Source organism: Gorilla gorilla, chromosome 1 (assembly GCF_029281585.2).
Source record: "Gorilla gorilla gorilla isolate KB3781 chromosome 1, NHGRI_mGorGor1-v2.1_pri, whole genome shotgun sequence".
NCBI classification, from domain to species: domain Eukaryota; kingdom Metazoa; phylum Chordata; class Mammalia; order Primates; family Hominidae; genus Gorilla; species Gorilla gorilla.
This window is the reverse complement of record NC_073224.2, coordinates 44,859,395-44,871,971: the sequence shown is the minus strand read 5'-3', so window position 1 is coordinate 44,871,971 and position 12,577 is coordinate 44,859,395. Positions and strand designations below refer to the sequence as shown.

The 12,577-nt window shown below is 40.2% G+C and overlaps 1 protein-coding gene across 2 annotated transcripts in view; it reads right to left on the bottom strand.

Annotated features, from left to right (window-relative positions):
* INTS7 (integrator complex subunit 7) overlaps positions 1-12,577 on the bottom strand; it is a 93,917-nt gene that overhangs the window by 2,195 nt on the left and 79,145 nt on the right. Inside the window, exons 17-20 of one of the 2 annotated variants that reach the window (XM_055370910.2) lie at positions 9,031-9,163; positions 8,125-8,232; positions 3,081-3,179; positions 1,248-1,433 (exon numbers count right to left, since the gene is read on the bottom strand). In XM_055370910.2, the coding sequence (XP_055226885.1) occupies positions 1,248-1,433; positions 3,081-3,179; positions 8,125-8,232; positions 9,031-9,163 (526 nt within the window). The remainder of the gene's footprint in view (positions 1-1,247; positions 1,434-3,080; positions 3,180-8,124; positions 8,233-9,030; positions 9,164-12,577) is intronic. The other variant, XM_004028360.5, reaches the window with a different exon arrangement.

Sequence of the window (12,577 nt, the reverse complement as noted above, 5' to 3'; positions counted from 1 at the left end):
ATTCACAAATTATTGAGTGGCTACATAAGGTACCATGCTGTATGGCACAGAAGTCAAAACAGAGGAAAAGAGGAGAATGAAGGCTCAGCCGTGTCAGAGTGGACAGAGTGCCAAAGTGAAAGGAACTTGCCATAGTTAAGAAAGTAGTAATGGCTTAAGAAAGTAATAATAGTTTAGAACCAGACCTTCCCTTGGCTTTTTAACCTAAAACCACCAAAGATAATAAAATGCTCTCTTTTTATACCTTCACTGATACCCTGCCTTCCATGCTATGCCACAATAAACCTGGACACAGCCAATCTGGGCATCTGAGTAACTTCACTGCTACAACTGTGGACTTGGTCCCTTGCTTCATTTACTGTGGATAAACCACCAGGGAATCGGAAATAAATCTCTAAAGCAAGGAACATTCTTTATTTGGAACATTGGCATTTCATGGGCACAGATTCAGCATCTTAGCTCTGGCTAACAATGTAGCCTAATTCAGGTTATTACTTACCTATATCCTGAGTTCCCAAGGCAGCAAATCCCTAGGGTTACACTCTTAAAAAAAGATTTTACTTTATCTGATCATTTTATAGAAATGCTATATACTTTTTTTAATGATAAAATTTACTTAAAATGGAGAAAACTAAATAGATACGTATTTTTTGTGGGGAGGGATTGGGTGGGTTAGGGAGACACTTATTTTCCAACTTCTGACGTTTGAAGGGACCTCCTGATGTAAGAGAGACCTTTTGTTACATTAATATTACTGACCTAGCAGGGAGGAGGTGAGTCTTGCTGATGGGTGACTTTCTGGGCAGGAACCAGACATGGGAAGGTAAGCACTTGCTCTTTCTCTTCTGTTTTGGGCACCTGAGTCCTCTGTGCCCTGCCATAAATTTTATAGGGGCAGGCTCCCATACGTACTGACTGAGGCTGGGTGAAAAAATCCAATTCAGGGGTCTACGGTTAGAAAGGCCTTGCTGCCAGGCATTGGAGTTAGGTTTTCCCACAGCTCCAACAGTAATAAAACTCATATTTTGATCTTTGCCTGGATGCTTTGTCTCTATCAACTGGTTCAGGGAGAGAAAAAGAAGTGTTTATCAACCCCTTACAGCCCCAATGTGGGCTTTTAATTTATGTCCATCTGATCCCTTTGGAGGTATAACTGCAATCTATTTAACCATGAAAAACACTGGAAAACTTCCATCAATGAGCTCATATAAAACCTGTATCACAATTCTGGCTCTTTTCTAAATTACCTTGTAGTCTTGTCCAGGTTTACTCTGCAGTGTGGAAGAAACATTCAGACAGACAGACTGAATTTTGCGGAAGAGTCCTGGTTTAGATCCGTGCTGAACCACTCCCTCTACCTTTAGCGCCAGCTGCTGGTTATTCTGGACAGCAATGGGCTCTGCAGGATTCCGGGGCGATGGTGACAGAGCAAGCTGGAATGCCAACACTCAAATAAATGCCAACAACCAAGAGCAAGCTTCCTTCCGACAAACATGTCTGTGCTAATCACTGGTTACAGGTTAACAAATTCCATTGTGCACTCCCCCACCCCCACAGGACCTGACTGTGCCAGGACAACAAGACAGATGTACCTTTGAAGTGCCTCCTTCTAAACATCACTGTGGTTTTCATCCCAAACCTCAGTTCTATTTGAGGATAATAGAGAATTAGAAAAAAGCAAAGGCACTATTCTCCCAATTTTTGTGGTGAGGCATTTCTTTGACAATGAACCACTTCTAGTAGGGAAAGGCATTATATAAATTTTCATTACCTAAGAGCTGTCTCTTTGGTCTTACGTAATTTCAAATAAACTAAATTCAAATGTAAATGAACTTAAAGTTCCAGGATTATCTACACAACGAAGTCACTGTGCTATAAAAAAAGTCAATATCTACAAATGAATCAAATGACATTTTTCACCTCTCATTAGTTTTTCTTCAAAAATGTATTAAAAATCCCAAACACATCAATTAAAGAAAGCTCAAGTCTTGCTAAATGAAAAGATGGAAGAAATTTGAATCTTTTTGATAATGTTGTTGAACTACTGATCAACCCTGGAGACATCCTACTTTAGGACTTCTTATCTAGATCGTCAAATCTTCCTCATTATTCCAGTCATTTTGAAATGGAATGCTCTGTTATTTGTAATCAAAACATTTGCATGGATGTAAAAGTTTACTGAAGACATTAACTAACAGGGATAATCCAGGAGATCTCTTAGAAGTGACAATCTTCTCCCTTTTCCAACAATTTCATTTTCTGAATCAAAAATAGCTTTTGAATTGTGAGTGGCTTAAATATTTCAAAATACTAATTCTACTCACTGGTTAGCCCCTCAAAACATGTTACTGAAAGGCAGAAGTACTTTGGAAGAAGAACTGGTGACAGTTTACTGGATCTGATTCATTCTAAGTTGGGTCTATAAGTTGGGTCTGAATAGACTCAGCTCAAGATCCTTGCAGGCTACTGTGATAAATCACTAATTTATTCCTGGAGGTAAGAGACAAACAACAGAGCTCCAGTTACCCAAATGCCTGTCTCATAGAATTTGGCACTGACAATTAAAAAGGGAGAGAGTTTAACTCCCAAATTCATTTCTTTCACCAAACCACTTGATAAAGGAGAGAAATGGCTTACAACTAGGTTTTATCAAAACCAAAGGTAAGCCAGGCACGGTGGCTTATGCCTGTAATCCCAGCACTTTGGGAGGCAGAGGTGGGTGGATCACTTGAGGTCAGGAGTTCCTGACCAGCCTAGCCAACATGGTGAAACCCCATCTTTACCAAAAATAAAAAAATCAGCTGCGTGAGGTGGCGGATGCCTGTAATCCCAGTTCCTTGGGAGGCTGAGGCAGGAGAATCGCTTGAACCCGGAGGTTGCGGTGAGCCAAAATCACACCACTGTACTCCAGCCCGGGCGACAGGGCGAGACTCTGTCTCAAAAAACAAAACAAAACAAAACAAAACAAAAAAACCAATAAACCAAAGGTAACACACTGAAGTGTAGCTATGTCCTACATAATCTTCAGAAGACACCTGGTTTTAAAACCTATATTAACCTTAGTATTCTTCCTGTATTACCTTGATGCTGGTAGACTGTAGTTTCTGGAAAAAATATCTCTGGAAAGAAAGGGGAACTTTCAGCAAAGCAATGATGGCATTGCAGAGGCATGCTGTATGCTGGGGGAAAAAAGAAACTAAATCAAATAAAAACAAATTTTCAAATTTCATCAACAAGTGGTACATTCAGTGTAAAACTACAAATGCCCATATAGATTATTACAAAGGTACATACCAATCAAGAACTAGGCATCACATCCAGGAACTGTGCATACATACTAAATCATTCATTACAGATTTTTACTTTATTGTGAAGTATATTCAATAAAATATAAGTGACAGAAATGAGAAAATCCACAGTCCTCGAGGCCAAGCAACAGGCAAATTCCACATTTCTACAGCGCTCAGAACTATCAGTATATTACTAAACAATTATATTAGATACTAAAATATAGAGTAACTATCACATGGCAAAGTATGATAAACAGTATGGTAAAGAAGCCCGAGCATTTTGCAGGACTTTGGCTTTGAGCTGGCTCATTCTTTCATTAGGTGGCTTGTCTCTATGGCCATTGGTCCTCAGAGTAAGCAGTGGTGGAAACTTAGTCGAATTCAGATGAAAGAGGACTATATAGTCGGGGAATCCTGAAACTCTAATAAAATATCTTATTTCTCAAATCTGCTTCACACATTTAACTGAGTTTTGAAATCCCAGCATGACTGCAGAGGTACAGAAACACCACAGAGAATATTTTGAGCCTTAATGAAAGTGGTCATAAAATCAGAATTTAAGCGTTCAAAGATATTTTAAAGATTACCCAGTCTAATAGAAGAAAACTGAAAGTATCATAAGAACACTTTTAACTTCAGGTGAACCAGAACCATTCCTGCTTGGTCTACTATCCCTTCCTCAGTCTACTCCCGTCTCAGTGGCCTCGAAAGTCACCACAGTGAGGCAGCGCTCCTTTCACGGGGGCACTAGCTGCGGGAGGTCTGTTCTTGCAGACCCGATTCAGCAACAGATAAATAAAGTATGCTGACACACAGATATTCTGCTCTGCCAGTCCAGCTGAGGGTCCGAGCCGCTTACAGGCTCCTGCTGAGTCCTGTAAACAGTTGCAACTAGGCCCTGATCAGCTAGTCAGACTCGCATTTATTCAGTAAGATTAATTAACAAAAGCTTGAGTCAACACCATTAGAGGGAAATTGACATTGTGGACTTTTGAGTAAAAGGCACTTAAGCACTCACGGTACATCAAAGGTTAGTCTTTATATGAGTAAACAAGCTAGCCAGGTAAACTACTCTGCCTTTCTTTATTACTATTTTAATTTGTTTAAAGGTAAAGAGATCAGGCCGCCTTCAGCCAGATCTATTACTGAAGTTAGGCAAACTTCTCAGCCTTCCAAGAAGATTTGTGTCTATTTCTATAACTATCTCTAATATTTTTCCCACCAGCCTGATTGAAACCCAACACCACAGGTTGAAAACTGCTGCATGTACCATGTGGTATGCTGTCTGTCCCTCTAGGCTCCTGCTTTCAAGCAGAGTGTCACCTAGTTGCTCATGCTGTAAACATTTTTTTTTTTAAGTTGGGTGTTAAGGCTAAAAGCCAGAAAAATCCATTCCTTATTGGGTTCAGGCAATTGAACATTTTGTGCCCAACAGACTCATAGTACAAATGCCAAGTCTATTACCTGAGATAATGACAACACAGATTTAAAGACACTGGTTCTATTTTTTCAGATTTAACTGTTAAAATAGCATTAATCAGCTTCCTGCAACAAGTAATTTGGAAAGTATTTGCAGAGACATCCACCTTTGGTGGACCTCTGATGCCACACTAGTGTCTAAGGAGAGAAACATCTTTGAAGCGTGGACTCAGAGGACCACAAGGGACTTCAGGCTGTTTTCAGGCAGAAAGTCACCATTTTGCCTTTTAAAAGAATGGTGCAGATTTTGCAATACCCTCTTGGAAAAGTGTGGAGTGCCTCTGAGGTCAACAGCCCCTTGGGTATTGACCTCCATAGGTGTATTAGCAGATCACTATTAAGATGTCTGGAGATGTAAATTACGTATCATGATCAGTAAACCAGCAGAAAGACGTTAGCGCTTTTTGTTTTGTTTTGTTTTGTTTTTTGAGACGGAGTCTCTCTCTGTTGCCCAAGCTGGAGTGCAATGGCACAATCTCAGCTCACTGCACCCTCGGCCTCCCAGGTTCAAGCAATTCTCCTGCATCAGCCTCCTGAGTAGCTGGGATTACAGGCATGCGCCACCACGCCTGGCTAACTTTGTATTTTTAGTAGACAGGGTTTCACCATGTTGGTCAGGCTGATCTCAAACTCCTGACCTCGTGATCCGCCCGCCTTGGCCTCCCAAAGTGCTGGGATTATGGGCATAAGGCACTGTGCCTGGACAATGCTCTCTTGTCAATCCAATGGATACTTCTCAGTCTTTGTATTTTCTGACATTTCTGTGGCACCTGATAATGCTCTTCCTTCCATGAAATTCCACCTAATAGTCCATACCCTTATTTCTGATTCTTCCTTTTGCCATCTTCTTTTTAAAGAGCCTCTTCTTTTGTGTGTTCCTTAAATGCTGATGCTCTCCTTGTTGTCTTCTCTTCTCAATCCATGTTTTTCATAGGCAATTCTCCCCACTCCCGTGACTTTAAGAACTTCTATGTGCAGATGACCTTATATGCATCCCAGCCCATCTTTCTTCCAACTGCAATGTATTTACTATCCAACTGCCTAAAGACAGCAACATGTTTGAAAGTAAAACCTTCATCTTCTATCACCTCTCTATATTCTCTCAGTAAAGGATCAATCAGTTGTGTAACTGATCATTCAAGCTGGAAACCTGGAAGGCATGCCTCCATCATCTCATGTCTAGTTAAAAAACTCAGCCTTGAAAATATTTTCACTAAATATCTCTCATATATATCTATTTTTCTCATTCCTACTGCCATTTTAGTAATTTGTTCCTTAGTTTGGATTACTGAAAAAGCCTTGTAGTCATTCTTCTTTCCTCTAATTCCACACCCTGCCAGCCATTTCCTGTTTTGCTTCTATATGATAATATACAATCTATATTAAGCACTTCTCTCTCCTACCCATTTACAATTTCTAAGAAGCCCCCCTGTGCCTAAGGACAAAGTCCAAACTCCCTTATACTATGTTCAAAGCCTTTTGTCACCTGGCCACTGGCTACCTCTCTGATTTCATCTCTCTAATCCCTAGCCTGTATGTTACATTGAAGTAATAACAAACTGTTCCTAGAAGACACCACGCTATTTCATGCCTCTGCTTTTGAACATGTTCTCTACCTGAGATTCCCAACCCCTTCTTATCTGTCTGGAAAACTCATATACAAATACATCTTCCCTCTCAACTGCACCACCAATCCATTTTCCCTATCTTTTGAACTACTCTCTTTTTTGTACTACATCTCTACCTTGTGCAGAATTCTATTAATGCACATATACTGTATTGTGTTTGTTTATAAAATCTTTCTTTCTTAGACTATGGACAACTTGAGGGAAGATCCTGTGTCTGTCATTTTTCTATCCCTAGGATCCCATAAATACTTGTTGAACTGAATCTGGAGGCTCAGACAGTAACAAATCTATAAAGTACAAGTTGGAAATACAGAAAAAGGGAAATAACTTACTTATTTACTTATTTATTTGAGATGAAGTTTCACTCTTGTCGCCCAGGCTGGAGTGCAATGGCGTGATCTCGGCTCACTGCAACCTCCGCCTCCCGGGTTCAAGTAATTCTCCTGCCTCAGCCCCCCAAGTAGCTGGGATTACAGGTGCTTGACATCATGCCTGGCTAATTTTGGTAGTTTTAGTACAGATGGGGTTTCACCATGTTGGGCACGCTAGTCTAGAACTCCTGACCTCAGGTGATCAGCCCACCTTGGCCTCCCAAAGTGCTGGGATTACAGGCATGAGCCACTGCGCCCGACCGGGAAATAACTTTTATTAACCATTCCTTATATGACAGCACTGTGCTAGGCAATTAGCATTATTTCATTTAAACCTCACAGTAATCCTACGAGGCAGGTATGTTTTCTACTTCATATAAAAGGATGTTAAGCAATGTGACTAAAGTCACACAGCTGCTGAGCAGCAATGCCAGAATTTGAACCTAGTTCTGAATGAGCCTAGGGCCCTTTTCCCTGTACTGTGTCTTCTGCTGGGCAGAAAATTCCCATTCCATTATATTCAATTCCATCAAAATGAAGTTTCTGTTTAGCACATCTATTTCATTTTTTAGGATGGAGCTTAGAAGAATATGAAAATAACCACTGTCTCACACAGATGTGTGTATTTCTTTCAAAGACTGTCTTTACACTCTCCCTTAGCAAACAATGTCACTGTCAAACAGCTGTCAATTCAATTCAGTAAATACTATTGACAATTTTACACGGAAAGCAATATGTCAAAGGAATTGCCCATCTTTAGATCTAACCTAACTCTTTAATGACATCCTATTTATTCTAAAACACTTGATAAAGCATGAAAGTACAGAATGAGAAGAGCAGAAGCAGAAGAGAAACTCTCCAAGGGGTAAAGTTCAAAGGCTGGGAATAATTGGGAACTGAATGTTTGTGTTCCCCCAAATTCGTATGTGGAAGCTGTAACCCCCAAGGTAATGGCATTTGGAGGTGGGCCCCCATGATGGGATGAGTGTTTTTTTTGTTTGTTTGTTTGGGTTTTTTTTGAGACAGAGTCCTCGCTCTGTTGCCCGGGCTGGAGTGCAGTGGCGCTATCTCAGCTCACTGCAACCTCCGCCACCCGGTTCAAGCGATTCTCCTGCCTCAGCCTCCTGAGTAGCTGGGATTACAGGCATGCGCCACCATGCCCAGCTAATTTTTGCATTTTTAGTAGACACAGGGTTTCACCATGTTAGTCAGGCTGGTCTCAAACTCCTGGCCTCGTGATCTGCCCACCTCACCCTCCCAAAGTGCTGAGATTACAGGCGTGAGCCACCGCACCCGGCCAGGATGAGTGTTCTTAAAGAAGAGGAAGAGTGACCAGAGCTCTCGATCTCTCCCTACCATGTGAAGATGTAATGAGAAGGTGGCTGTCACCAGGGCCAGGAAGAAAGTCCTCACCAGGAACCGAATCTGCTGGCAGCTTGATACTGGACTTTCCTGCCTCCAAAACTGTGAGAAATAAATGTCTGTTGTTTAAGGTACCAAGCCTACGGCATTTTGTTATAAAACCTGAGCAGAGACACTGGGGAATGGTCAGACAGGGAGGAGAAAATTTGGGTGAGAGTATGTTAGCCTGTCCTGTGACTGGGAAATCAGGGGAGAAGATTTAATAAAGGGTGAGTGCTCTGAGAACTTCTTAGGAAGTGCCAAAGGCAGCAGAGATTCAGCAGGGTAAAGGCTGAAGAGTGTACTGAAAGGCATTAATGTCATCACCTGGTAGGAAATGACTCATTGCCAGTCAGCCAACAAGCCCTGTTCTTTCTGTTTCAATTGTCCAGTGGTTCTCCCAACCATGGCAGCATGACAGAATCACCTGAGTGTGTGTAAAACTACTAATGCCTGGGCCACAATTCCAGAAATTCAGAGTTAGCTGGTCAGGGGTGAGGCCTGTATATTAATGTATTCTTTAAAAAGCCCTCAAAGTGATTCTAATGTGTAGCCTGCGTTGAGAATTACTGCAACTTCAGTTAAATTGTTAAAAAAAGAAAAAGTTTTATTTGCATTCTGGTAGAGCAGATTTTTATATATTAATATAACTATGTAGCAGCTAGAGACGTGCTAAGTACTTTCATGGATTATCTCATTTACTCCCCACTACAATGCTGTGAGGTAGGTATTAACCCTGTTTTATGGATAAGGAAACAGGCACAGAAAGGTTAATTTGTTGAACTCACACAGTAAGTGCCATAAATGTATGAAAAACCCACATCCATACAATAAAAGCTCAATAAAACAAATGCCACTTGCCATATAAGAAACAGGGGTATATTTCCGATTGAGTGATTCTACCTCCTCCAAGACATGATTATATACAGACATCATTCTTCTTTCATATTCACTATCAGCATGGGCTGTTCCAGTAGATCCATATTCCTGGAAACTGAAGTAAAGGTCAATATTCATTAATCCATCAAAATAGCATGGCTATTTAATGCCTACATGTATCAGGTACTTTCAACATATTTTCATTTAATTTTTAAAATAATGAAGTTATTTCCATTTACAGGTGAGAAAATTGAGGCTAGGAGAGGGTAAGTAGTTTGCCTACAGTCATACAGCTAGTAAATGGCAAGCCAGAATTCAAACCCAGGTCTGACTTCAAGTTATGTAATTCTTAATCTCTTTGGTTGCCAGGAAATATGACAGTGTTACTGCCACAGGTGAGAGAGACATAAACACATCTGAAAAGGGGACTATCAATAAAGCCAGCAGATAAGTGCCAAACCATCCATAAAGATATGTAATAACAGGTTAGATATATAAATAACAGGTCAGAACATGGAGGAATGTCACAGAAGAAGAGAGTCTTGAACATATCAGTAGGTAAGTAAGATGGGTAAACTTTGGAGAGATGGAAAGTACAGGACATTCATAGCTAGAGAAATGGCATGAATCTAAAGCATGGAGATGAAACGCATAGGCACGTTCAGAAGACAGTCTGTATACACAGCGTGCTGGGATAAGTTTAACCTAGATTTCTTTCTTTTTCCTCTACTGCTTTGAACCCCTGCAAATTTCTGAAAATATTTCTAAGTGAAAAAAGGCATTTCTATTTTATTTTTTTAACTTATTATTATTTTTTAATTTTATTATCATTATACTTTAAGTTTTAGGGTACATGTGCACAATGTGCAGGTTAGTTACATATGTATACATGTGCCATGTTGGTGTGCTGCACCCATTAACTCATCATTTAGCATTAGGTATATCTCCCAATGCTATCCCTCCCCCCTCCCCCCACCCCACAACAGTCCCTAGAGTGTGATGTTCTCCTTCCTGTGTCCATGTGTTCTCATCGTTCAACTCCCACCTATGAGTGAGAACATGCGGTGTTTGGTTTTTTGTCCTTGCGATAGTTTGCTGAGAATGATGATTTCCAGTTTCATCCATGTCCCTACAAAGGACATGAACTCATCATTTTTTATGGCTGCATAGTATTCCATGATGTATATGTGCCACATTTTCTTAATCCAGTCTATCGTTGTTGGACATTTGGGTTGGTTCCAAGTCTTTGCTATTGTGAATAGTGCCGCAATAAACATACGTGTGCATGTGTCTTTATAGCAGCACGATTTATAATCCTTAGGTATATACCCAGTAATGGGATGGCTGGGTCAAATGATATTTCTAGTTCTAGATCCCTGAGGAATTGCCACACTGACTTCCACAATGGTCGAACTAGTTTACAGTTCCACCAACAGTGTGAAAGTGTTCCTATTTCTCCACATCCTCTCCAGCACCTGTTATTTCCTGACTTTTTAATGATTGCTATTCTAACTGGTGTGAGATGGTATCTCATTGTGGTTTTGACTTGCATTTCTCTGATGACTAGTGATGGTGAGCATTTTTTCATGTGTTTTTTGGCTGCATAAATGTCTTCTTTTGAGAAGTGTCTGTTCATGTCCTTCACCCACTTTTTGATGGGGTTTTTTTTTTCTTGTAAATTTGTTTGAGTTCACTGTAGATTCTGGATATTAGCCCTCTGTCAGATGAGTAGGTTGCAAAAATTTTCTCCCATTCTGTAGGTTGCCTGTTCACTCTGATGGTAGTTTCTTTTGCTGTGCAGAAGCTCTTTAGTTTAATTAGACCCCATTTGTCAATTTTGGCTTTTGTTGCCATTGCTTTTGGTGTTTTAGACATGAAGTCCTTGCCCATGCCTATGTCCTGAATGGTATTGCCTAGGTTTTCTTCTAGGGTTTTTATGGTTTTAGGTGTAACATGTAAGTCTTTAATCCATCTTGAATTAATTTTTGTATAAGGTGTAAGGAAGGGATCCAGTTTCAGCTTTCTACATATGGCTAGCCAGTTTTCCCTGCACCATTTATTAAATAGGGAATCCTTTCCCCATTTCTTGTTTTTGTCAGGTTTGTCAAAGATCAGATGGTTGTAGATATGCAGCATTATTTCTGAGGGCTCTGTTCTGTTCCATTGATCTACATCTCTGTTTTGGTACCAGTACCATGCTGTTTTGGTTACTGTAGCCTTGTAGTATAGTTTGAAGTCAGGTAGTGTGATGCCTCCAGCTTTGTTCTTTTGGTTTAGGATTGACTTGGTGATGTGGGCTCTTTTTTGGTTCCATATGAACTTTAAAGTAGTTTTTTCCAATTCTGTGAAGAAAGTCATTGGTAGCTTGATGGGGATGGCATTGAATCTATAAATTACCTTGGGTAGTATGGCCATTTTCACGATACTGATTCTTCCTACCCAAGAGCATGGAATGTTCTTCCATTTGTTTGTATCCTCTTTTATTTCATTGAGCAATGGTTTGTAGTTCTCCTTGAAGAGGTCCTTCTTGTCCCTTGTAAGTTGGATTCCTAGGTATTTTATTCTCTTTGAAGCAATTGTGAATGGGAGTTCACTCATGATTTGGCTCTCTGTTTGTCTGTTATTGGTGTATAAGAATGCTTGTGATTTTTGTACATTGATTTTGTATCCTGAGACTTTGCTGAAGTTGCTTATCAGCCTAAGGAGATTTTGGGCTGAGACAGTGGGGTTTTCTAGATATACAATCATGTCATCTGCAAACAGGGACAATCTGACTTCCTCTTTTCCTCATTGAATACCCTTTATTTCCTTCTCCTGCCTGATTGCCCTGGCCAGAACTTCCAACACTATGTTGAATAGGAGTGGTGAGAGAGGGCATCCCTGTCTTGTGCCAGTTTTCAAAGGGAGTGCTTCCAGTTTTTGCCCATTCAGTATGATACTGGCCGTGGGTTTGTCACAGATAGCTCTTATTATTTTGAGATACATCCCATCAAAGTCATTTCTAACTAAACTTTTGAAAATACCCATGTAGGTAATTTAAATATGCTGGGCATAACACTACTCTAATTATTCCCTACTATCATTTTAATGCCTACTATGTACAAGGCATTTCAGCCAGGTATTTTACATATATTAGTTCATTTAATCTTCACAACTACTCTGGGAAACAGGCATCATTATCTACCTACAGTTTATGCATATGTGGCTCACTGAGATGACATACATTCACAGAGCTAGGAGTGACTGGTAAGGGATTCATGTTCACATTTGCCGGGCTCCAAAGTTCTGTTTCCTGTTCTGTACTATATCTTAAGTTCTATTAAGACAAGAACTGAAGCTCATTTGTATGATGGACTTTAAGGACAGCTAAACTACATAAAAGACTTGCTAACAAAACAATTCCATTTCTGGTGGTAGGCAACCACAGATTTGCTTTTTATCTCTGTAAATAAGATTTGTTTCCTGATAGTTCATATAAATAGAGCCATACAATACATACTCTTTTGTGTATGGTGTGGGGTAAGGAAGA